This window comes from Tachyglossus aculeatus, chromosome 15, assembly GCF_015852505.1.
Source record: "Tachyglossus aculeatus isolate mTacAcu1 chromosome 15, mTacAcu1.pri, whole genome shotgun sequence".
Lineage (NCBI taxonomy): Eukaryota > Metazoa > Chordata > Mammalia > Monotremata > Tachyglossidae > Tachyglossus > Tachyglossus aculeatus.
Genome location: NC_052080.1, coordinates 26,286,728 through 26,312,122, shown reverse-complemented (window position 1 = coordinate 26,312,122; position 25,395 = coordinate 26,286,728). Strand labels below are relative to the sequence as shown.

Here is a 25,395-nt window from a genome sequence, read left to right as displayed (position 1 = left end):
TTCAAAGGAACCTGAAAACGTGGCTTCCCTGTCTCAAAGACGATTGTAACGGGAAAAATATCTGCCAAGCCGAAACCGTCATAAGCAGCAGGAGAGGCCCGGAGTAGCGTGGCCTAGTGGAAAGAACCGCGGGATTGGGAGTCGGAGGATCTGGGTTCTAGTCCCGTCACTTAACTTCTCCTGGCTTAGGTTTCCTCAACTCTAAAACAGGGATTCAATACATAGACTATGAGCCCCATGTGGGGCAGGGACTGTCTTTCGGCCGGTCACTCGTATTGATTGAGTGCTTACTGTGTGAACAGCACTGTTGTAAACATTTGGGAGAGGACAATATAACGATATAACAGACACATTCCCTGCCCACAGCGAGCTTACAGTCTAGAGGGAGAGACAGACATCAGTATAAATAAATCAGTTACAGACACGTACGTAAGTGCTGTGGGGTTGGGAGGGGGGATGAATAAAGGGAGCAAGTCAGGGCCATGGAGAAGGGAGCTGAAGAGAAGGAGAGACTGTGTCTCACCTGATTATCTTGGATCTACCCCAGGGTTTAGTACAGTGCTTGGCACATAGTGAAGTGCTGAGGAGTTGGTAGAACGTGGGGTGTTGGACATTGGCAAGAGGAGGGATCTTCAGAGGGCCCTGAAGGTGGAGAGGGCTGAGGTGTGGTGGATCCGGGGGTTGGTGAATGGCAGGATTCCCCAATTAGTCTGTGGAAACTGAGGAATTCCCTCCCTGCTGCGTCTTCCTTCACTCACCCGGACGATCTGCAGAGGTCAGGGTCTGCATCCGATCCGACCGTCTTGTTTGTACCCGTCTCCGGTGCTCAGCATGGATGAACACCGACATTAATTCACCCCAGGCGAAATGTGTGATCCCCGGGAACAGCATTCCACTCAAATGGACAAAGTTTGACCTTAGTCTTGACGGTCTGCTTCCTCAGAAACGACCCCACTTCCCAGCCAGCCAATGCACCGAGACACCTGGCCCACCCTGGCCCGAATCCCAGCCCCGCGGGGCCATGCGGTGACTTGCTTTGGCTGCTTCTCCTGTGATCCCTGGAGCTGCTAGAAACAGGCGACCCTTTCACGCCTGGGTGACAGTCGGGCCCGGGGCAGTCCGGCACAGCTAACGAGACATTTATAACTCCGGGCAACAGCATCCGATGGATCAGCCAGGGTCGTTTCATGAAAAAAAGTTCTGACTTCTGTGGTCTGTGGGCAATCCCAGGGACGGGTGGTTATTTGCTTACGACCAGTGAGCTCCCGGGAGCTGGGGAAGCATAGAGCCAGCTCTTCATCTTGACGGCGGGAGCGGCAGAGATGAGGGTAGGGATTCAGGCTTCGGAGTTGACAGGCCTGGAAGCTACCATTTTGGATTTCTCCAGCCCTGCCTGGACACCCTCCGATTTGGTCAGAGAGCTGGAGCGGGTCTGTGAAGTGCCTCAGTTCCCTCATCTGTAAAATGGGGATTAAGACTGTGAGCCTCCTGCGGGACAGGGGCTGTATCCAACCTGATTAGCTTCTAACACAGTGCTCAGACTGTGAGCCCACGGTTGGGTAGGGACTGTCTCTATATGTTGCCAACTTATACTTCCCAAGTGCTTAGTACAGTGCTCTGCACACAGTAAGCCCTCAATAAATACGATTGACTGATTGATTAGAGAGCAGTGCCTGGCGCTTAACAAATAACACAATCAAGTAGGCACCTGAGCCAGGAAAGATGGGAAATCTGAGTTTCGTCCCATTTGGGTTCTTCCTGAAGGCTCCTTGGCAGAAGAGAAAAACGATCCCCATATACGGAAGTGGGGTAGGTCCCACATCTCATTCCCACCTCCCACCCAGAGAAGCAGCGTGGCTCAGTGGAAAGAGCTCGGGCTTTGGAGTCAGAGGTCATGGGTTCAAATCCCGGCTCTGCCACTTGTCAGCTGTGTGACTTTGGGCAAGTCACTTCACTTCTCTGGGCCTCAGTTCCCTCATCTGGCAAATGGGGATGAAGTCTGTGAGCCCCACGTGGGACAACTTGATTACCTTGTATCTACCCCAGCGCTTAGAACAGTGCTTTGCACATAGTAAGCGCTTAATAAATGCCATCATTATTATTATTATGAAAGCCCCGGGATGGCTCATCTCATCCGAGCCGAAGCCGGGCCGTGAAGATGAAACAGGTGCGGGGGACACAAATCAAGGAACGATGGCCCTACTTCAGTTCTTTGTTTCATCTGGAAAAGCCAACAATCTCATCTGTCGCTCTGGCGCAGTCGGGTACCATTAATCCACACAGATGGCGAAACGCGGTAATCCCCCGGCCCAGCTGCAGGCAGGAATGCTTAATGAAATGGGAATTGGAGGGTTTTTGCAGAAAGCCCTGGAATCTCTTCCTTATTCCCCACAAATCTCAGATGACTTTTGCCGCCATCCGCCACAAGGGCATGACTGCGGATTGGCTCTTGAGGAGCTGGGGTGGGGTCATGCCTGCAGAGGCCTGGAGGGAGAAGAGGAGGAGGAGGAGGAGGATGAAGGTGGAAATCGCCACGGCCACCGTTCTCCTCAATGCCACAGTCCATCTAAGTGCTGGGAAAGAGTCCAGGGGCAGGAGTTGGACACGGTAACAGGCGTGAAATAGGCTTGCTATCTAAGGATGTAAGGGTGGGAGAGGGGGGTGCCCACAGACACCGAAAAAGCAGCGAGAAGCAGCGTGGCTCGGTGGAAAGAGCCCGGGCTTTGGAGTCAGAGGTCATGGGTTCAAATCCCGGCTCCGCCACTTGTCAGCTGTGTGGCTTCGGGCAAGTCACTTCACTTCTCTGGGCCTCAGTTCCCTCATCTGTCCAATGGGGATTAAGACTGTGAGCCCCAGGTGGGGCAACCTGATCACCTTGTAACCTCCCCAGCGCTTAGAACAGTGCTTGGCACATAGTAAGCGCTTAATAAATGCCATCATCATCATTATTATTATAAAGCGACAAAATGCTAAAATGTCACGAAAGACATGGCCAAATACAGAAAAGAGAGAGAGAAGCAGTGGGTGGCAGGGGGGCTGTGGCTAGATGAGCCGCAGTCTTCTAGCCTGTGAGGACACTGTTGGGTAGGGACCGTCTCTATATGTTGCCAACCTATACTTCCCAAGCGCTTAGTACAGTGCTCTGCACACAGTCAGCGTTCAATAAATACGATTGAATGAATGAACGAATGAATGCTTTTCCCCCTTCTAGACTGTGAGCCCCCTGTTGGGTAGGGACCGTCTCTATATGTTGCCAACCTGTACTTCCCAAGCGCTTAGTATAGTGCTCTGCACACAGTAAGCGCTCAATAAATATGAATGAATGAGCGGGAATTGGGCTCCTGGAAGCTCAGAGTTCCAGTCACCCACACAGCCCCGGTGGTCCATCAATCAGTGGTATTTATTGAGCGCTTCCTGAGCTCAGAGCACTGTACAAAGACTTGAGAGAGCACAATACAACAGATTCCCCAAATAACTGAAAACCCTGACATGTCTGTCTGGGTGTTAGTCTCACGAATGAATGATTGCTTACTGTGTGCACAGCGCTGTACCAGCACTTGGGAGAGTACAACAGAGTTGGTAGACGATATTCCCACTTTGAAAGAGCTTATCATTTACTGTTGGCACCGAGGCCTTCAGAAGATGTATAACAAAATTAGCAGGCCTGATTCCTGTCCTAGAAGCTTACCATCTAGTGAGGAAGAGAGGTATTAAAATAAAAATCAGTCTATATACATAAGTGGTCTGAAAAGGACAATAGCCAAGTGCTTAGGTGACAAGAAAGCATTGAAGCGGCAGTTTTATTTTTAAATGGTGTTGGTGAAATGCTTACTATGTTACTTACTATGTTACTATGCTTACTATATATAAATACTTATATATTTTCTAGACTGTGAGCCCACTGTTGGGTAGGGACCATCCCTATATGTTGCCAACTTGAACTTCCCTAGCTCTGCACACAGTAAGCGCTCAATAAATACGATTGAATGAATGAATGCATTTCACCTCTCTGGGCCTCGGTTACTTCATCTGTAAAAGGGAGTACCGGGGTAGATACAAGGTAATCAGGTCGGACACAGTCCACGTAGCACGGGGGGCTCTCAGTCTTAATCCCCGTTTTACAGATGAGGGAACTGAGGCCCAGAGAAGTGAAGCGACTTGTCCGGGGTCACACAGCAGACAAGTGGTGGAGCCGGGATTGGAAGCCAGGGCCCAGGGCGGGGCTCTATCCTCTGATTTTAGACGACATCACTTATAGCACCAGAATTATTCATTCAGACTCATGCGTGGGGCTGTTTTTATAGCTCCATCGGGGTCCGCTTCGGACCAAGAGGGCTACTTCCTTCCGTGTCTGTCGCTGTACGAGGGGCGACTGCACTCTGCGCCTGTGATTGACAGATGGTGGTCCCCGGGGAGACGACTTAATCCCCGCCGGCTTACCGAGAGGCTGCGGTGAGTTAAGCCACAGTAGCGGAGGAGGAGGCTCAGCCCCCGTTTGGCGCTCAGATACGCCGCCTTATTCCGCTTCTAATTCTCCCTCTGCCCATCTGGATGGGAGGCGGGAAACCGTCCTTTCGGGTTCAAGGTCTCGCAGCCCGTCAGCATCATCATCAATTGTATTTACTGAGCGCTTACTGTGTGCAGAGCACTGGACTAAGCGCTTGGGAAGTCCAAGTTGGCAATATCTAGAGACAGTCCCTACCCAACAATGGGCTCACAGTCTAAAACGGGGAGACAGAGAACAAAACCAAACATACTAACAAAATAAATAGAATAGATATGTACAAGTAAAATAGAGTAATAAATATGTACAAACATATATCCATATATACAGGTGCAGTGGGGAAGGGAAGGAGGTAAGATGGGGGGGATGGAGAGGGGGATGAGGGGGAGAGGAAGGAAGGGGCTCAGTCTGGGAAGGCCTCCTGGAGGAGGTGAGCTCTCATTAGGGCTGTGAGCAAAAGGGACGGCCTTGGCCACAGGCGAGGAGCGCTGTGCTGGACTTTTGGGGCATTTTGAAGCTGGGAGGACATGTGAAACCAGGGAGAAGAGAAAAAGGATGAAATGATTTTTTTTAACGGTATCTGCTAAGGGCTTATTAGGTGTCGATATGCATACCTCTCTCACTGCATTTAGACATTCATCCTGTAGTATTGATTGAGCACCTGCTGGGTGCAACAGCACTGTACGGGAACAAATGAAGCCTAGTGGGGCCTATATGAGAAGCAGCATGGCTCAGTGGAAAGAGCCCAGGCTTTGGAGCCAGAGGTCACGGGTTCAAATCCCGGCTCTGCCAACTGTCAGCTGGGTGACCTTGGGCAAGTCACTTCACTTCTCTGGGCCTCAGTTACCTCATCTGCAAAATGGGGATTAAGACTGTGAGCATCCTTGGGACAACCTGATCACCTTGTAACCTCCCCAGCGCTTAGAACAGTGCCTCGCACATAGTAAGCGCTTAATAAATGCCATTATTATGTCACTTCACTTCTCTGTGCCTCAGTGACCTCATCTGAAAAACGGGGAGGAAGACTGTGAGCCCCGCTGTGGGACAACCTGATCACCTTGTAGCCTCCCCAGCGCTTAGAACAGTGCTTTGCACATAGTAAGCGCTTAACAAATACCATTATTATTATAATTATTAGTAGGAAGAGCACTGGGCTAGGGAGTCTGAGGACCTGGGTTCGAATCCGGACTCTGCCACTCGCCTGCCTATCAGCCCTTGGGCAAATCGGTGTCGTTGCTAATGGTATTCATTAAGTGTTTACTGTGTGCCAGGCACCGTGCTAAGCTTTGGGGTAGATACAAGATAACCAGGTTGGACGCAGTCCATGTCCCACATGGGGCTCACAGTTCTAATCCCCATTTGACAGATGAGGGAGCTGAGGCACAGAAAAGTAAAGCGACTTGTCCAAGGTCACACAGCAGACAAATGACGGAACCGGCACTGGAACCCAGGTCCTTCCGACTTCCACGCCCATGCTCTATTCAATAGGCCACCGTGCTCCTCTAATTTCTCTGGGCATCAGTTTCCTCATCTGTAAAATGCAGATTCAATATCTGTTCTCCCTCCTATTTAGATAGGGAGACCCTTGTGGGACAGGGACTGTGTTGGACCTAATTATTTTGTGTCTACCCCAGCTATTAGTGCAGTGCTTGGCATGTAGTATATATGTATATATGTATATATGTTTGTACATATTTATTACTCTATTTATTTATTTATTTATTTTACTTGTACATATCTATTCTATTTATTTTATTTTGTTAGTATGTTTGGTTTTGTTCTCTGTCTTCCCCTTTTAGACTGTGAGCCCACTGTTGGGTAGGGACTGTCTCTATATGTTGCCAACTTGTACTTCCCAAGTGCTTAGTACAGTGCTCTGCACACAGTAAGTGCTCAATAAATACAATTGATTGATTGATTGATGTAGTAAGGATTCAGCAATTACCACAAATTATTGTTATTACAACTGGGCATCCGCCATCTGCAGAGCGCTGCACTGGGTTCTCACTGAGTTGTATGTTAGCTAGTTGTGTGCAGGAAATCTATCTACCAACACTGTTAAAATGTACTCTCCCAAGAGCTTAGAACAGTGCTCGGCACACAGTATGCGCTCAATAATTACGATTGACTTAATGTGCAAAGCTGATAAAATATCATAGTCTCTTAATAGAGCTTAGAACAGTGCTTTGCACATAGTAAGCGCTTAATAAATGCCATTATTATTATTATAATATCCAGAAGTACTAAGAATGGACCCCCGAAAGTTCAGCGTATAAAGATTCTTCTATCTTCGCAGTGAAGTGATACGGAGGATTCACGTTTCTGCGTTTCAAGCCCGTAATCATCACAGTCAATGTCACATTTGTCACCGTGTCTCTCTGGCTTTTGAATCAAATTTACCAGTTAGCCAAGCATGAAATAATCTTTTCAATAACTAATTCGATAATGAATGTTGAATAAACTGTGAACGATCACCCCTCTAGGATGGAGAAGTTCAGCTCTCCCGCACGCTATACCTCGCAAGCCTGGCGCTAAGCACAGTGTCTCTTGACTACATTAAATGTGGAGATAAGTCTATCTCGTCTCACACGCAGCCGACCCACATCCTACCTCTCATCATCATCATCAACGTAGGTATTTACTGAGGGCTTACTAGGTGTTGAACAGCGCACTAAACCCTTGGGAGAGTACGATACGACAGAGTTGGTAGTGACAGACTGTAAGCCCGCTGTTGGGTAGGGACCGTCTCTATATGTTGCCAACTTGTACTTCCCAAGCTCTTAGTACAGTGCTCTGCACACAGTAAGCGCTCACTAAATACGACTGAATGAATGAAAGTTCAAAGCCTTATTAACATCACTCCTCCTATAAGAGCCATTCTTCGACTAAACCCTCATTTCCTCTTCTTCCACTCCCTCTGCACCACCCTTGAATTTGAATTTGTATCCTTCACCCCGCCTCAGCCCCCACAGCATTGATGAACACACCTGCAATTCATTTTATTTATTTTCATCTCCACCTCCCCCTCCAGACTGTAAGCCTCCCGAGAGCAGGGAACGTGCCTACCAACTCTGTCATGTCGTACTCTCCCAAGCACTTAGTCCAGAGCTCGATAAATACACTCGATAAATACTACTGATTGATTGATTGACTGACTGACAAGGCAGATTTTGCCAAGGGGATGTCTACAACCGGGGCCAATTTGTGGAATGGGATCGAAATGTGGCCGGTGAGTGAGTTCTGCCGGTGACGCTGTAGCCTCAGCAAAAGACATGGATACAAATTGAAATAAGTCACTCCGCCAACAGCCTGCCTTCCGAGGGGCATTCCGGCCGCGTCGAGTAATTACTCAGGGTTGTCTCCTTGTTGCAGAGAGCCTCAGGAGAACAAGGGTTTAAGCCAATTGCAGGGTTTCAATCTTAACTTTGCGTTTCCCCGGCCCTTTGTCAATTTAAGTCGACCAACATCATCTTAACATATTTTGGTGGGTGAATAATTTCTTCTTTTCTGCCGCCCTGGTGGGTAAACTGATCTTCAAGACGGGCGCATTTATCATTTTGACAGCTCCTGTCCGCTGGATTAGATTTAGCGGTGAAGGCTGACTTCTCCTTAGAGAGTGCTGGACTTCCCGCTGCCGTGTTTCTGCCTGCACTCGGAATGGTTTGCCGTGGATGCGGTTATCAGGATCCACTCTCCCAGTTGGACGCTCACCTTTCCCTCTGGAGGGGAAAGAGAGGCAGAGTGGCCTGGTGAAAAGAACCCGGGGCTGGGACTCAGGAGACCTGGGATCTCATCCCAGCCCCGCACCTCGCTTGCCGTGTGTGATCTTGAGTCAGTCTCACCCTCCTCTAGCCTTCAATTAATAACACTGATAATAATAATAACTGCGGTATTTTGTTAAGTGCTTACTGTGTCCCAGGCACTGGGGTGGATACTAGCAAATCGGATCGGACACGGTACCTGTCCCACGCGGGGCTCACGGTATCGAACCCCATTTCACAGTTGAGGTAAGCGAGGCCCAGAGAAGTGAAGCGACTTGCCCAAGTTCACCCAGCAGACACGTGGCGGGGTTGGGATTAGAACCCATGACTTCCTTACTCCCAGGCCCGTGCTCTATTCACTGTGCCATGCTGCTACTCAGTCAAATCGGAGATAACACCACTGATTCCTCAAAATATATAATAATAATAACGATAGTATTTGTTAAGCACTTACTATTCATTCATTCATTCAATCAATCATATTTATTGAGCACTTACTGTGTGCAGAGCGCCGTACTAAGCGCTTACTATGTGCCAGGCGCTGTAGTAAGTACGGGGGTGGATACACGGAAATCGTGTCGGACACGGTCCCTGTCCCACGTGGGGCTCACAATCTCAATCCCCATTCTACAGGCGAGGGAACCAAGGCCCAGAGAAATGAAGTGGCTTGCCCGAGGTCACAAGCAGACGAGTGGCAGAGCCGGAATTAGAACCCATGACCTTCTGATTCCCAGGCGCGTGCTCTACCCATTACGCCATGCTGCGTTTGTGTGTGTATGTGTGTTTATGTGTGTGGGGAAAACATTATAACCAGACCCGCTCAGAGAGGTACCCATGAAAGATTTTTTCAACCCAAGTGTTGGCATCATCTCCAACTTGGTCAACTATTACCCGACAAAATCTATCGACCAGGTTCCACCCAGGGCAATTTCACCCGTGAGAGGTATCCCATTCACTAAAACGCACCTGACCATTGTGAAAGTACATCTACCATTCCTCTTCTCAGACCAACTGAACGAGTTCACTAACACCAGCAGTCAGTGATCATAAAACAAAAATGTCCAGGGTCCTAAATCTGCTTCCCAGAGGTATATTACCTGCCTCAGATAATACTCCTCAAATCCCGCACAGGGTGTGGAATGAGAAGTACTATTTCCATCCGGTACGGCGGGCTGTCAGAGAGAAATATTTCCTTGATAGCACACCCCAGAGAACAGAGAACAGCATGGGAAGCAACATTATCATATTTTCTTAAAGTTGAATATACTCCAAACGATATAATGTATATTTTAGCCTTTGAAAAACCTGGGCCACAAAAGGATAAAACAGCCATTGGAAACTCACAAAGTACATTCCAATAATCCCGTGGGAGAGGTAACGGTTCACTCTTTCCCTCCAGACCCGGTTTTCTTCCTCATGACTGTAAGCCCTTCGTATTGTGCTCTCGCAAGCGCTTAGTACAGTTCTCTGTACATAATAATAATAATAATGATGGCATTTATTAAGCACTTACTATGTGCAAAGCACTGTTCTAAGTGCTGGGGAGGTTACCAAGTGATCACGTTGTCCCACGGGGGGCTCACAGTCTTAATCTCCATTTTACAGATGAGGTAACTGAAGCCCAGAGAAGTTAAGTGACTTGCCCAAAGTCACACAGCTGACAATTGGCGGAGCCGGGATTAGAAACCAGGACCTTCTGACTCCAAAGCTCGTGCTCTATCCAGTAGGGCATGCTGCTTCTTGCTTGATTTTAGAATCCAGAGGAGGAAAAGTCCCAGATTCCCAAGGACAGTCCCGGAATAGGTACTCTGGGGAGGCATGTGGATTAGGGTTACCAGGCCTGGGAAGTAGGGAAAGCAGGTAGGTATCATTTCCCCATTTTACAGATGAGAAAACGGCACTCCAGAGCGGTCAAGGTGACTCATCCGAGGTCGCCCCGCAGCAGGCCGGGGTTGGAGCCCGGATCTGATCTGAAAAAGCGTGACTTGGTGGAAAGAGCACGGGCTTGGGAATCAGAGGTCGTGGATTCTAATCTTGGCTCCGCCACTTGTCAGCTGTGTGACTTTGGGCATGTCACTTCACCTCTCTGTGCCTCAGTTACCTCATCCGTAAAATGGGGATAGAGACCGTGAGCCCCATGTGGGACAACCCGATTACCTCGCATCGACTTCAGCGCTTAGAGCAGTGCTTTGCTCGTAGTAAGTGCTTAACAAAGACCATCATCATCATTATTATTATTATCAGTCTTCCCATTCTCTTGCTTTTTCCACTAGGCCACACTGCTGCCTCAACTTCAAGGCTAAATCGGAAGCAGCACGGCCTGACGGAAACGACACAGGCCTGGGTTCTAATCCCGACTCAGTCACTTATCTGTTGTGTGACCTTGGGCAAATCCCTTGATTTCTCTGTGCTTCAGTTCTCCTGTTCTTCCTCCTACTTAGACTGTGGGCTCCATCTGGGGTGAGTTCTTTGTCCAACTTAGTTAACTTGCATCTACCCCAGGGCTTAGAACACCGTTTGACACGTAGTAAGTGCTTAATAAATACCAGAAAAAAAATCAGTGGTAATTATTGGGAGCTTAATGTGTGTAGAGCACTGTGCTAAGCGCTTTGGAGAGGGCAATAAATGACAGAACTGGTAGACACGTTCCCTGCCCGCAAGGAGGTTCTCTGACCCTCCCGGTTATCAACAATCGTATTTCTTGAGCGCTTACTGTGTGCAGAGCACTGTACTAAGCGCTAGTACAGGATTATCAGGTTATCAGGATTCCCAGCAAGGCACCAAATGCAACTCAGAGTTGAGAACACCACTGCTTCCCCCTAGAGCGGCGGTTACGGTTTGTCCTCAGGTTTTAAGCCTGATACGTCACAGCCTCTGACGAGAGGCCGGAATTCATTTAGAACAATCCTCACCCCGGGCTTCTCCTCTCTTCTTTCTGCCGATTCGAGGGAATGGTTTTCTAGAAAATGATGGCGAGCACGACTCCGTCATTGGCTACGCACCGTACACGGGGTAATGCCGCCCCGATGGAGGTCCGGGGGAAACAGCCCGACTCCGGACATCGGGACTCCTGGGTTCTAGGCCAGGGTTTCGGAGGAGCGGGCTGAAATGGGCAAAGAATGCCCATATTCCGCGCCATGTCCCGCACCTCTGTCCGTCTACTCTGGGCCGTGGTGGGAAGACGCTCAGCGGGGATGAGAGAGCGTGGGAGGCCCTGAGCCAGCCACTAGAACTAGAATCAACTCCTCCAGGTGGGTTATCATGACTCCACCAGCGCTTCATTTTAGACTTTTAGACTGTGAGTCCACTGTTGGGTAGGGACTGTCTCTCTATGTTGCCAACTTGTACTTCCCAAGCGCTTAGTACAGTGCTCTGCACACAGTAAGTGCTCAATAAATACGATTGACTGATTGATTCATTTCCAGTCCCATCACCTACAGCTCCTCTCCATCTTCAGCAAAGACAAATAACAGTGAGTGATCGCTCCCAGACACAAACAGTACGGAAGGCAGATGCTGACATTGACAAATCCCAGTGTTTCTACCACTACATATGCAAATAGTTTCCACGCGCATTTATACGGAAAACAAAATCACACTTTGCCGAATTCACTTAAGAACCAAGCGATGCATCTTTAGGCCTTCCCAGACTGAGCCCCTTCCTTCCTCTCCCCCTATTCCCCCTCTCCATCCCCCTCATCTTACCTCCTTCCCTTCCCCACAGCACCTGTATATATGTATATATGTTTGTACATATGTATTACTCTATTTATTTTACTTGTACATATTTATTCTATTTATTTGATTTGGTTTATATGTTTTGTTTTGTTGTCTGTCTCCCCCTTCAAGACTGTGAGCCCGCTGTTGGGTAGGGACCATCTCTATATGTTGCAAACTTGTACTTCCCAAGCGCTTAGTACAGTGCTCTGCACACAGTAAGCGCTCAATAAATATGATTGAATGAATGAATGAATAGAGCGGGATGGGGAGAGGGACAGAGAAATCTGTAGTAGGAGAGGTTGAAGTATTGGGTGAGGCATTGTCATTTCTCAAGAGAACCAATGGATAATAATAATAATAATGATGGCATTTCTTAAGCGCTTACTATGTGCCAAGCACTGTTCTAAGTGCTGTGGGAGGTACAGGGTGATCAGGTTGTCCCACATGGGGCTCACAGTCTTAATCCCCATTTTCCAGATGAGGTAACTGAGGCACAGAGAAGTGAACTGACTTGCCCAAAGTCACCCAGCAGACAAGTGGCGGAGTCGGGATTAGAACTCATGACCTCAGACTCCCAAGCCCGGGCTCTTTCCACTGAGCCACACTGCTTCATAATAATGATGGTCTTTCTTAAGCGCTTACTATATGCCAAACATTGTTCTAAGCCCTGGGGTAGATACAAGGTAATCAGGTTGTCCCACATGGGGCTCACAGTCTTCATCCCCATTTTACAGGTGAGGTAACTGAGGCACAGAGAAGCGAAGTGACTTGGCCAAAGTCACACAGCTGACAAGTGGCGCAGTCGGGATTAGAACCCATGATCTCTGACTCCCAAGCCTGTGCTCTTTGCACTGAGCCACGCTGCTTTTCTGATGTTACCATAACTGTTGAAACAGCTTCCCTTTCCTCTGGAAGATGGTTACTATTTGGGAATTGCAGTCAGTACTATTCCGTCACAGATTTTCTCCAAAACAGACAAACGCATACACAGCATCCGAATCGGGCACGGGCCCCGTTGAATACTTGGGGCCAAAAGGTCGCCCACTTTAGCTCCAGTCAAATCCTTTAATATCTGGTTCCCAGTAGCAGAAAGGGACGCCCAGCTCAGCAGTGGCTTGATCTCCAAGCTAACGATTTCCGGACTGAAATCCAGGTTTACAGAGGGCGAAGAGGCCCTGGCTGATGTCATCAGGGCCTTGACGGGATTCAAAGTGACAAACTATTTGCTAAAAGACAGTCACACGGACAGTCCGTGAAACCCGGGACCCGGGACGCAAACGGAGCAGCCAAGGGCAAAGCCACATTTTGTACGATCTCCTTAATTCATGTAAAGAAGCACTGTGGCTCAGTGGAAAGAGCCCGGGCTTGGGAGTCAGAGGTCATGGGTTCCAATCCCGGCTCCGCCGCTTGTCAGCTGGGTCACTTCACTGCTCTGTGCCTCAGTTGCCTCATCTGTAAAGTGAGGATTAAGACCGTGAGCCCCACGTGGGACAACCTGATCGCTTTGTATCCACCTCAGCACTTAGAACAGTGCTTCACACATAGTGAGCGTTTAACAAATGCCATCATTATTATTACTGACACGTTTTGAGAGGTGACGGCGCTCTGCCTCAGCAGGAAAAGCTCCAGCTGGTGATTCCCCGTGGCCACTGGCCAAGTTGAGGCCAAAGTCACCCCTACGTCAATGGTGCCATTTTGAATGTGGAGGTCTACGGTGCTCGCGATACCGAACCTTTTACTTGAAGCTGCCGTTCTGAGTGTTTGGGTTAACGGTCATGAGGTCCTTTCCCAAGATGATGGTCATAAGCTCTTTTGACCATGGCTTCCCTGGTTACCCCCGAAGGTCAAAATGGGTATCCGGGGGAGGGGACATGGTGGAGGGTGAAGGAGAGAAGGAGGAGAAGGAAGAGCTCCGACCATCAGAGCGGGAATTTGACTCCAGAATAATAGGGAATTCACTCATTCCCCTCCAGGACAAAGCCTGTAAAAATCCTCTTCACGCCACGGCCCTGGGTCCAAAAGACCAATTGCCAATGGTCACCGTTTTCCCACTCGTGATGATCGGGAGAAGACAAATAAGTTATTCCATCAGCACGTGGGAGAGGTTGGGGCAGCAGGGAGTGGTCGGGGCAGAGTGGCTCGGGTCGCGGGGCGGGCAGGTGCCACAGCTGCCGAGCAAAGCTAAGCATTTCGGAGAACGAGGTGACCCTCTACACCAGAAGGGGCCCGTGAAAAGATTAATTCTTCATCTCTGTCCTTTCCGTTCACTTCTTTTTTACCAGTTTAACCCCGAGCATACATTTCCTTGACCTTTGCTGTTGTCAGAAGAAAAACAAGGGACAGAGAAAGTGGGAAATCTGTTTCTGAGAATGCTGTTTTCTCAACACACTGCTCCCCCAGATCTGCCCTTTCCACAAACCAAACACTCTCTTCCTCCAACTAGTAGACAGGTCCGGGGGACCTGAGCCCGAGCTCAGCCAAACTCAGCAAGGTGCAGGGAAAGTGGCAGGGAGGATTTATAAAACACAATTTATACATCGTTATCCCCGCTCGGATTCCCAAGGAAGGTCCCCATAGCAACACCGGGGGCGTGTGTAGAAAATGGAGTAAGTGATGGTTCCTGCTCTTAAGGAGCTTACAATCTAGAGAGAAACAATTGGCATTTTAGAGCATTCGATCGAGCGGATTGTCCTCAATCACCTCCCTCCTCTCTCCCCATCCCTGCGGCCTGGGGAAAACCAGCCTTCCCGATGCGGAGCGGAAAGGGGCTGTAAGCAGGACTCGGGCCAACGGTCCCTTGTCCACGTTGCTTCCCCCGAGCCGGCGGCGTCCTACCTTCCTGCCGCCGGTGTTGATGCGCAGCGGGGTGAGGAACGGGTCGAATATCATATGGCTGGTCTCGATGTTGACGGGAGATTGGCGTTTCCCCACCGAGCAGAGGTTCCAGGCGGAGTTCACCAATCCCCAGAAGGACGGAACTAGCAGAGAAAGCACAATATTAGCCAAGAGGATGGGAGGAAACGGGGCTGGAGGAGGGAGGGAGGGCAGGAGACCCAGGGGTCGAGCGCTTGCTGGAACCCAGGGTCACGAGGGGCTAATGTGGGAAGGTGGGGTGCAGAGAAGAGGCTGTGTGGCCTGGTGGATTGAACCCGGGTCTGGGATCCGGAAAGATCTGGGTTCTAAACCTTCCTCTGCCACTTTCATCCATTCATTCATTCAATCATATCTACTGAGTGCTTACTGTGTGCAAAGCACTGTACCAGGTGCTTGGAAGAGTTCAGTGTAAAAATCAACACACACATTCCCTGCCACAACGAGCTCACTTGTCTGCTGTGTGACCTAGGGCAACTTCACTGTTCGTCAGTTACCTCACCTGTAAAATGGGGATTAAGAGTATGAGCCCCGTGTGGGGCAGGGACTGTGTCCCACCTGATTAACTTGTATCTACACGAATAGTTTTTGGCATAAATGCTTAGCCAATACCATTAGTATTATTATTGATAAAGAGAAGAGGGGCAGGGTGCCAAGAAGGAGTGAGGGAAGGCGTAATAATAATAATACTAATGATGATATTTATTAAGCACTTACTATGTGCAAAGCACTGTTCTAAGCACTGGGGAGGTTACAAGGTGATCAGGTTGTCCCAAGGGGGGCTCACAATCTTAATCCCCATTTTACAGATGAGGTAACTGAGGCACAGAAAAGTGAAGCGACTTGCCCAAAGTCACACGGCTGACAATTGGCGGAACTGGGATTCGAACCCATGAACTCTGACTCCAAAGCCCGGGCTCCTTCCACTGAGTGGTTAGGGACGAAGGCTCAATGTCAACTAACCATATAGGCAAGTCACTTAACCACTTTAGGCCCCAGTTTTCTTGTAATATAACGGAGATAATGATGGGTACTGCATAAAGATGTTGTGAGGACAAAATGAGATACCTGAAGTGAAAGCGTTTTGGAAAACTAGGGGTGCTAGACAAATACAAGGGATTATTAGTATTTTCAGCGATAACTTTTATTAATAACAATGGTATTAATAGCAGCAACAGCAGCTAGTTGTCTGCTGAGTGACCTGAGGCAAATCACTTCACATCTCTGGGCCTCAGTTACCTCATTTGTACAATGGGGATTAAGGCTGTGAGCCTCATGGGGGACAGAGACTGTGGTCGGCGTGATTAGCTTGTACAGTGCTTGACACATAGTAAGCGCTTAACAAGTAACATTAAAAAACCCGAAACAAACCAATATCAACAGCATCAATTCCAATGCCGTTATATCAACAACAATAGCAAGTACAGGGGAAGGGGAAGAAAAAGAAGCAATCGCAGTCCACAAACCATGAAAATCCCCAGCCACTGGCTTGTCCCTTGTGCCTCAATTTACCCTACGGTAGCATAAAGCACGCTTGGAGTTTCCACCAACTCCCACTCTTCCCTCGCTTGACCAATCAGACATTTTCAACAGCTCTTCACGTAAAAGAAAAGTTCAGGTTTCCCCCTGTTTTCGGCAGGATTTCTCTCTCTTTCTAGCCAGTTTGTCTAGAATGCAGGAGTGACTGACCCCTTTTTGGAAACCTCACCTCGACATGGTCTAATCAACCCAACAATCAATCAATCAGTGCTATTTATTGAGCCCTTTCTGTACTAAGCAGTTGGGAAAATACAAGTATAACCGCCACCACATATATCCTTTCATCTTCTCAGCTCTGGTACAAACACACCAAGTCAACTGTACCGTAATTGATTTATTTATCTAAATGACTGTCTCCCCAACTAAACTGAAAGCTCGTTGTGGGCTGGGAATGTTTCTACCAACTCTGTTGCACTATACTTCCCCAAACGCTTAGTATATTTTACTTGTACATATCTATTCTATTTATTTTGTTTTGTTGGTATGTTTGGTTTTGTTCTCTGTCTCCCCCTTTTAGACTGTGAGCCCACTGTTGGGTAGGGACTGTCTCTATATGTTGCCAATTTGTACTTCCCAAGCGCTTAGTACAGCGCTCTGCACATAGTAAGCGCTCAATAAATACGATTGATGATGATGATGATGATGCAAACAGTAGGTGCTCAATGAATGCGATCGACGGATTGAATCAAGACCTCTATTAGGACCAAGATTCCGACAAAATGTTTTCTAGGCATAACTACGTTCTTGTCCACAGGTGATGGACATGTAGGCCCGGAATTGGTCCCTTCAAAGAACACATCAGCTTCAGTTACCACAAGGCCACTTACAACCCTTCACCTCCAACTTAAAATAACCGTGTGAATTCAGGGTACCAACCTGAGCTTTCTTTTTTGTGATCTGCTCCGCGTGTCTCCCCGGGCCCGAAAGGCTGAAAGTCTGAAATCCACACCCACCCACTCAACCCACAACCTCAGGTGACTCTTCCTGATTCTCAAGAGGGAGTCAGAAGCTGATCTAAATGAAGCCAGCTGTCGGTCCGGTGGAGTCTGGGGGAAGGGAACATGAAGGAATCGGGGCCTTCTCCATCAGTAGAGGCCTGCCGTTACGCGGTGGAGGGGGAAGGCATATGGTGTTGGGAAGAGCCCTACTGAGCGTCCCACTGCCAAACACCTGTGGGGAAGCAGATGGCCTCCCCTGCATGGGGGAAAGAATTCTTCATCGTAAACGTACACCATCTTCGCTTCATATGCCTCCCTATTGTTGGGCAGTTTTTAAGCTGGTACTACCGACTGGGAATCTGCACTCACTTCCTTGTCCCCATCCATGCTCCTGGAAGGCTGGGCCCTAGTGGGAGAGTTTTTCCCCTTGAGTTTCCTGCCTGGGGGGCTGATTTGACAGGATTGGGGAGGCGCCCTGGCCCTCTGGTTCTCATCATCATCATCAATCGTATTTATTGAGCGCTTACTATGTGCAGAGCACTGTACTAAGTGCTTGGGAAGTACAAATTGGCAACATATAGAGACAGTCCCTACCCAACAGTGGGCTCACAGTCTAAAAGGGGGAGACGGAGAACAAAACCAAACATACTAACAAAATAAAATAAATAGAATAGATATGTACAAGTAAAATAAATAGAGTAATAAATATGTACAAACATATATACATATATACAGGTGCTGTGGGGAAGGGAAGGAGGTAAGATGGGGGGGATGGAGAGGGGGGACGAGGGGGAGAGGAAGGAAGGGGCTCAGTCTGGGAAGGCCTCCTGGAGGAGGTGAGCTCTCAGCAGGGCCTTGAAGGGAGGAAGAGAGCTAGCTTGGCGGATGGGCAGAGGGAGGGCATTCCAGGGCATTCCTTCTCCTTTCTAGAAGGGCAGTGATCAGAGGGACGGCGGCTCCCAATATGGGGAAGCTTAGGAAGAGTCAGTCAGTCAGTCAATCGTATTTATTGAGCGCTGTGTGCAGAGCTCCGTACTAAGCACTTCGGAGAGTTCAATCCAACAAAAAACAGTTGTAAACTCATCTGCCCACGATTTACTGTCTTGGGGCGAAGAGCAGACTGAATACTGGCCCAGGGAGCTCAGTGGTTCCGCCGTGAAAACATTTGGATGGAGCATGAGGGAGGACTTCCCGCCCCACAAGCCTGTTTGCTAGGATGCCACACTTTGGCGTTAGTGTGCTTTGTGCGGGAGGAATCAATCAATCAATTAATCAATTGTATTTATTGAGCACTTACTGTGTGCAGAGCACTGTACTAAGCGCTTGGGAAGTACAAGTTGGCAACATAATCAGTGATACCCAATCACGCTTTCTTCCACTGACCCTGTTCTATCACCTTAAAGGCCTTGAGATTGGTTAGCCCGATCAGAGATGTACCACCCAGCCTCAGTTTCTGCCACTTCCTTTCCACGCTGCACAGCGTCAATCAAATCAATCAATCAATCACTTTCATTGCTATCCCGCCTCCACCACAAGTCTGCTGTGTGAACTTGGGCAAGTCACTTAACTTCTCTGAGCCTCAGTTACCTCATCTGTAAAAATGGGGATTAAGACTGTGAGCCCCACGTGGGACAACTTGATCACATTGTATCCCCCCAGCGCTTAGAACAGTGCTTTGCACATAGTAAGCGCTTAACAAATGCCATCATTATTATTATTATTATTATGCTACTTATCAGGTGGGTACTCTGTGGCAGACACCGCGTTAGCCCTGGGGATGACATAAGATGATTCATTCATTCATTCAGTTGTATTTATTTGAGCGCTTACAGTGTGCAGAGCACTGCACTAGCTCTTGGGAAAGTACAGCATCAGATCAGACACGGTCCTTGTCCCACACAGGGGTCTCAGTCTAAGTCGGGGAGAACAATACTAATAATAATTATGGTATTTGTTAAGCACTCACTCTGTGCCAAACACTGTACTAAACGCTGGGGTGGATACAAGCAACTCGGGTTGGACTCTGTCCCTGCGCCATGTGGGGCTCATAGTCTCAGTCCCCATTTTACAGATGAGGTAACTGAGGCCCAGAGAAGTGAAGTGACTCGCCCAAGGTCACACGGCAGACAAGTGGCGGAGCCAGATTAGAACCCATGACCTTCGGACTCCCAGGATTGTGCTCTAAATGGAGGGTGTTATATTATTCACCTCTAGCTTGTTATGGGCAGGTGACGTGTCTGCTAATTCTGTTTTATGGTCCTCCCCCAAGCGCTTCGTACAGTGCTCCGCACATAGTAAATCCTATTGACTGATTTTACAGATGTGGCAATGGAGGCCCAGGAAGGTTAAGCGAGTTGCTCGAGGTCACACAGCAGATCAGTGGGGGTCAGCAAGAGAAACACCCCACCCCACCAAAACACAGCCCACAGTGCCAGCCGATCTTCAAAGGGGGAGGAGATTCAATGAGCCAGTGCTCCCGCATGAGGTTTAGAATGAGCCCAGCGCCGATGAGACTGGAAGAAGCCAAATACTAAGTCACCTTCCACTGTCAGGCCACTGGCCCTGTTTGTGCTCTCTCTCTCTCTCTCTCAGTTGTCCCCCAAAGGGGATCACAAGGGGAAAGGAGTGGCACGAAAAACCAACTGCGGGAAAATGTGAGATGTGTTCTTACTCATCAGGAAGTGACGGATTCTGTGCAAATTTGCCTCCTGGATGGTAAAGGCACGCTAAGCGTCGTGACATTAATCTCTCAGCAAATACAGCTATTCCACCTCTCCAAATACGAGGGTGTAGATATTCTGAATTCTTAATGCCAGGGGGAGGAATCTGTTAGAGGGGAGATGGAAAGACTTGACTGACTATGCTCTATCATCGTGGCATTTAAAATGATTCTGCCTCCCTAAGGAAACCCTCCAGGTTCTTCAGCTGTCCCACCACCCTCTCTCCCTGCATGGGACACCACTTCAACCTGGCCTAGTGGGTAGAGCAGAGGCCTGCGAGTTAGAAGTTTACTGGTTCTAATCCCGGCTCCACCACTTGTCTGCTGTGCGACACCGGACAACTCACTTAACTTCTCTATGCCTCGGTTTCCTCATCTGTAAAATGGGGATTGAGACTGTGAGCCCCACGTGGGACAGGGACTGTGTCCAACCCCATTTGCTTGGATCCACCTTAGCATAAAATACAGCACCTGGCACATAGTAAGCGCTTAACAAATACCATTATTATTATTATTATTATCAGTCAGCAAGCTCTGGACTGCAGGCACGACAAAGACGGAGTCGTCCTCTGGGGGCTTCTATGACACTTTAATTGGCCAGTTCCTTTAAATGATCCTAGACTTTGAGCTTGTTTTGGGCAGGGAATGTGTCTGATATATCGTACTCTCCTAAGCACTTAGTACAGTGCTTTGCTCACAGTAAGCGCTCAATAAATACTATTGAATGAATGAAATGACCCACAGTGCTGTTCCCCAGATGGGGAGAGTCCGCTCCTGCTCGTCACTTCTGAGGGGCTGGAGAGGCTGAATTCAGCAAGTCTTAGGCCCAACCGAGAGGCAAGACAGTGCCCTCCCTGGACTTCTTATATCAGAAGGTCCTTCCACTAGACTGTAAGCTCCTTCAGGACAGGGATCAGGTCATCATCGGCTCCAAAGCGCTTAGCGTACGGGGCTCTGCATCCAGCAGCTCAATAAAAGCTACCGGCTGATTTGTTTCAGTCAAAGATCCGTCTTGAGGCTGTTGATTATTTCAAGTGGCACTGGCCATTCCATTAGCAGTCCAATTTTTTCCCATTTCCCAACAGGAATGGCTCTGGGGGGAGGGAAAAATGAAAGGGCAAACTCGGAAGAGCAAAACGTTGCCGAACTCTTGACACCCGGTGATGTCCGGGGGAGAAACGTTGCTACGCTCTCCTGGGAGGAATCCAGAGCCCCTGAGCCGTGGCCCGTTGAGTTCCCACAGGGGAAAAAAGGTGCCGAGAACAAGGAACTCAGCCGAATGTGTTCTGAAGAGGCACAGAGACCGTCAGGACTTTCAGACGCGAGCCAGTCGTTGTTCCGATCGAATGACAACATCGATAACTGAGGATGAATTCTCCGACGCCTGATATTCTCCGAAGACATATGTTGCCAACTTGTACTTCCCAAGTGCTTGTACAGTGCTCTGCACACAGTAAGTGCTCAATAAATACGATTGATGATGATGATGATGAAGACAGAGCACATGGCTGCAGCCCTGAGGATTCCAGAGGAAGCCTGGAGTTGGGAAGCTGTCTCCAGGGCAGGTTGGGCCCATGGTTCTTTGGAGACAAGGAATGGGCCGAAGTCGAGTAGCCCGGGCCTCGCTGCTTGCTCAGTGACAACGCAAAGAGCCACAATTCCCAGATGGGGATCACTTTTCCCACAGACTGGAAAAGGATCTTGGACAGGGGATGTTTAAGGGAGGAAATGGAAGGTGTGGACATCCGATGGGGGCCTAATAATATAATAATAGTAATCACGCTACCTGCTAAGCACTTACTACGTTTTGAGTACTGTTCTAAGTGCTGGGATGGATACAGGATCATCAGGTTGGACACTTCAAAGCCATACTGAAGGCACATTTCCTCCAACAGGACTTCCCTAAGCCCTCTTTTCCTTTCCTTCCACTTCCTTCTGTGTTGCCCTGACTTGCTCCCTCTATTCATCCCCCACCTCTCAGCCCCACGGCACTTACGTACATATCTGGACCCCTCTAGACTGTAAGCTCACTGTGGGCAGGGAATGTGTCTGTTATATTGTACTCCCCCAAGCTCTTCGTGCAGTGTCCTGCACATAGTGACCGCTCAGCAAGTATGACCGGCTGATTCCGCTTCCGCTTCTCCCACGGGCCTTCTGATTTTGTACAATCTGGGCAGGGCAGAGTTTCTTGTTCCACTATTTTATCTGAAATATCCAGACATAAACTTCAGTTTCCTTTATTGTTCACACCTGGCTGATCCTCTCTATATAGTCTCCGCATCACTCTCCGGTGCTAATCAACCTTGGCAGGCAAGACAGAGCTGAGCACAGGTCCTGAGCTCCTTCGTGGGTGTTTCTCAGGCTGAGCTCACCATGAGGACAAATAAGAATTGTGGTTTTTGTTCAGCCCTTACTGGTATGTGCCAAGCACTGATCTAAGTGTGTTGGGGAGATATGGGATAATCAGGTTGGGCACACTCGCTATACCACCTCAGTCTGTTATATGTCTGTTATATTTTAATACTATACTCTCCCAAGTGCTAAGTACAGTGCTTGGGACACAGAAAGTGCTCCGTGAACGAAGCAATAAGTGACACAGCGTGGCTCAGTGGAAAGAGCAGGGGCTTTGGAGTCAGAGGCCATGGGTTCAAATCCCGGCTCTGCCGATTGTCAGCTGGGTGACTTTAAGCAAGTCACTTCACTTCTCTGTGCCCCAGTAACCTCATCTGTAAAATAGGGACTAAGACTGTGAGCCCCCCGTGGGACAACCTGATCAACGTGTAACCTCCCCAGCGCTTAGAACAGTGCTTTGCACATAGTAAGCACTTAATAAATGCCATTATTATTATTATTATTATTAATAAATATGATTGACTGAGGGAGAGCAGGCAACTTCTCACTGTATTGGCCATGGCGCTCGATTCCCATTTCTCTCTGGAGATAACCAGGGTCGGGGTGAGGCTTCTACTGGACTGTAAGCTCCTTGAGGGCAGGGATCATGTCTACTAACTCTATTGTACCCTCCCACCCGATAAACCATGTGGCCTAGTGGAAAGAACGTGGGCCTTGGAGCCTGAGGTTCTAATCCCGGCTCTGCCACCTGTCTGCTGGGTGACCCGGGGCAAGTTACCTAACTTGTCTGTGACTCAGTTACCTCATCAGTAAAATGGGAATTAAGACGGTGAGCTCTATGGACAAGGACTATGTCCAACCTGATCAGCTTGCATGAACCCCAGGGCTTAGTATGGTGCCTGACAAAAACAAACAGATCCAAAACAAAACAAAAAATGACTTAATACAGTGTACTGTATGCTGTAGACTGTAAGCTTCTTGAAGGGAGGGATCATATCTACTAACTCTACCGATCTCACCCAAATGCTTTGAACAGTACTCGGCATATAGTAGGCGCTCAATAAGGGCAGAGTGCTTTGCCTAGAGGAGCTGCTGAAATCTTCAGTTCCTTGATATCATCATCAATCGTATTTATTGAGCACTTACTATGTGCAGAGCACTGTACTAAGCGCTTGGGAAGTACAAACTGGCAACATATGGAGACAGTCCCTACCCAACAGTGGGCTCACAGTCTAAAAATGTACTTTGATATGTTCTTTGAGTGGACACTCTGTATGGCGCTCTATGTAGAGTAGGTACCCAGTACAGTATTCTGTACTGTACTCTCCCGAGCACTTAGGTAGGTGCTCCATAAATATGATTGATCAATCCAGCATTTCCTTGGGAATGCTGTCCTCTCCTCCTATCCCCTCCCACCTCCCCCATCCCACTATGCCCAAACAGGACGGCCCCCATGTGACACATCCTGCTTCACTATCCAGGGAAGGCCAAAATCATTACCAGAAAACACAATCGAGCCACTGCCAGGGTACAACCGGCCACTTTCTCAGAAACCTCGCTGCTTACTGCCTTGAAAAAATTCACTTTTCCTTCAGTGATTACTGGTTTCTCGTTTCTGATGTCGGAGCCTGCTCACGGGGTGAATCCCAGAGAGTATGGCTCTCTGTTTAGGGGTGAGAGAGGAAAATAATTAGCGAGACACAGCTCAGCAAAGTGGTCTGCCGCCATCGGGCCCCAAAGGTCGAAGGGAGCTTAGTACAGTGCTCCGCACACAGTAAGCGCTCATTAAATATGACGGAATGAATGAACGATGACAGGCCAATCTTTCCAGTCCAGGAGGGCTACTAAGACATCTGTCTCCATGCCCCCTCTCTGCTTCCGCTCCCCACTATAAGCAAGAACGACGCTTCATCTAGAGAGCCAAACTTGAGCCTCCAAAGCAGATTTCTCTACATCAAACCTTCCCACATTTGTATCTGTTTTTCGCCTGCTGAAAGCCTAACACAAATAGAGACTTGGAAAAGCAATTAACAGACAGATGATCATACAATTGCCAATTGGAGATGGAGGAGAAAACTGAAGATTTCTAATGGAGCGATAAGTGAGTTAGCGCTTACGAATGGACAGCCCCGCCCTGAGCACTTATTTAGAGACTGGTGTACAAGTTCCACTTAGTTATTCACGATGTTTTTCACAGTTCTTACTTGGACTAATTATCTGTATTTTTCCTACTGCTTCCATTGTACGTAAACCACTTACGTCTGCTTGTATCTCCAGTAGGTGCTCAGTACAGCACTCTAAAAACAGTAGGTGAGCGGCACACACAGCAGGCAGGCAATACAGTGCTCTGCTTATAGTGGACACTCTGTATGGTGCTCTATGTAGAGTAGGTACCTAGTACAGTATTCTGCATGCAGCAGGTGTCCAGTACAGCACCCTGCCCCCAGAAGGTGTCCAGCATAATGCCCCGGACCCAGAAGATGCTCAATCAATACTACTGATTGATTGTCAAGTCCAGATCAACTCTAAAGATAATAATAATAGACTGTGAGCCCACTGATGGGTAGGGACCGTCTCTATATGTTGTCAACTTGTACTTCCCAAGCGCTTAGTACAGTGCTCTGCACACAGTAAGCGCTCAATCAATACGACTGACTGACTGAATGAATGAATAATAATGATGGTATTTGTTAAGCGCTTACTATGTGCAAAGCACTGTTCTAAGCGCTGGGGAGGTTACAAGGTGATCAGGTTGTCCCACGGGGTGGGGGGGGACTCACCATTTTAATCCCCATTTTACAGATGAGGTAACTGAGGCACAGAGGAGCTAAGTGACTTGCCCAAAGTCACAAAGCTGACAGTTGGCGGAGCCGGGATTTGAACCCATGACCCCTGACTTCAAAGCCCGGGCTCTTTCCACTGAGCCACGCTGCTTCTCCAAGATGTCTTGGGGAAGATGTCTCCACTGGTCAGCCCAAAGAGTTAATCAATC

General features: G+C 48.6%; 1 protein-coding gene across 1 annotated transcript in view; it reads right to left on the bottom strand.

The window, feature by feature from the left end:
- CA10 (carbonic anhydrase 10) overlaps positions 1-25,395 on the bottom strand; it is a 111,947-nt gene that overhangs the window by 38,550 nt on the left and 48,002 nt on the right. Inside the window, exon 3 of the mRNA XM_038757515.1 lies at positions 14,820-14,962. Coding sequence (XP_038613443.1) covers positions 14,820-14,962 — 143 coding nt within the window. The remainder of the gene's footprint in view (positions 1-14,819; positions 14,963-25,395) is intronic.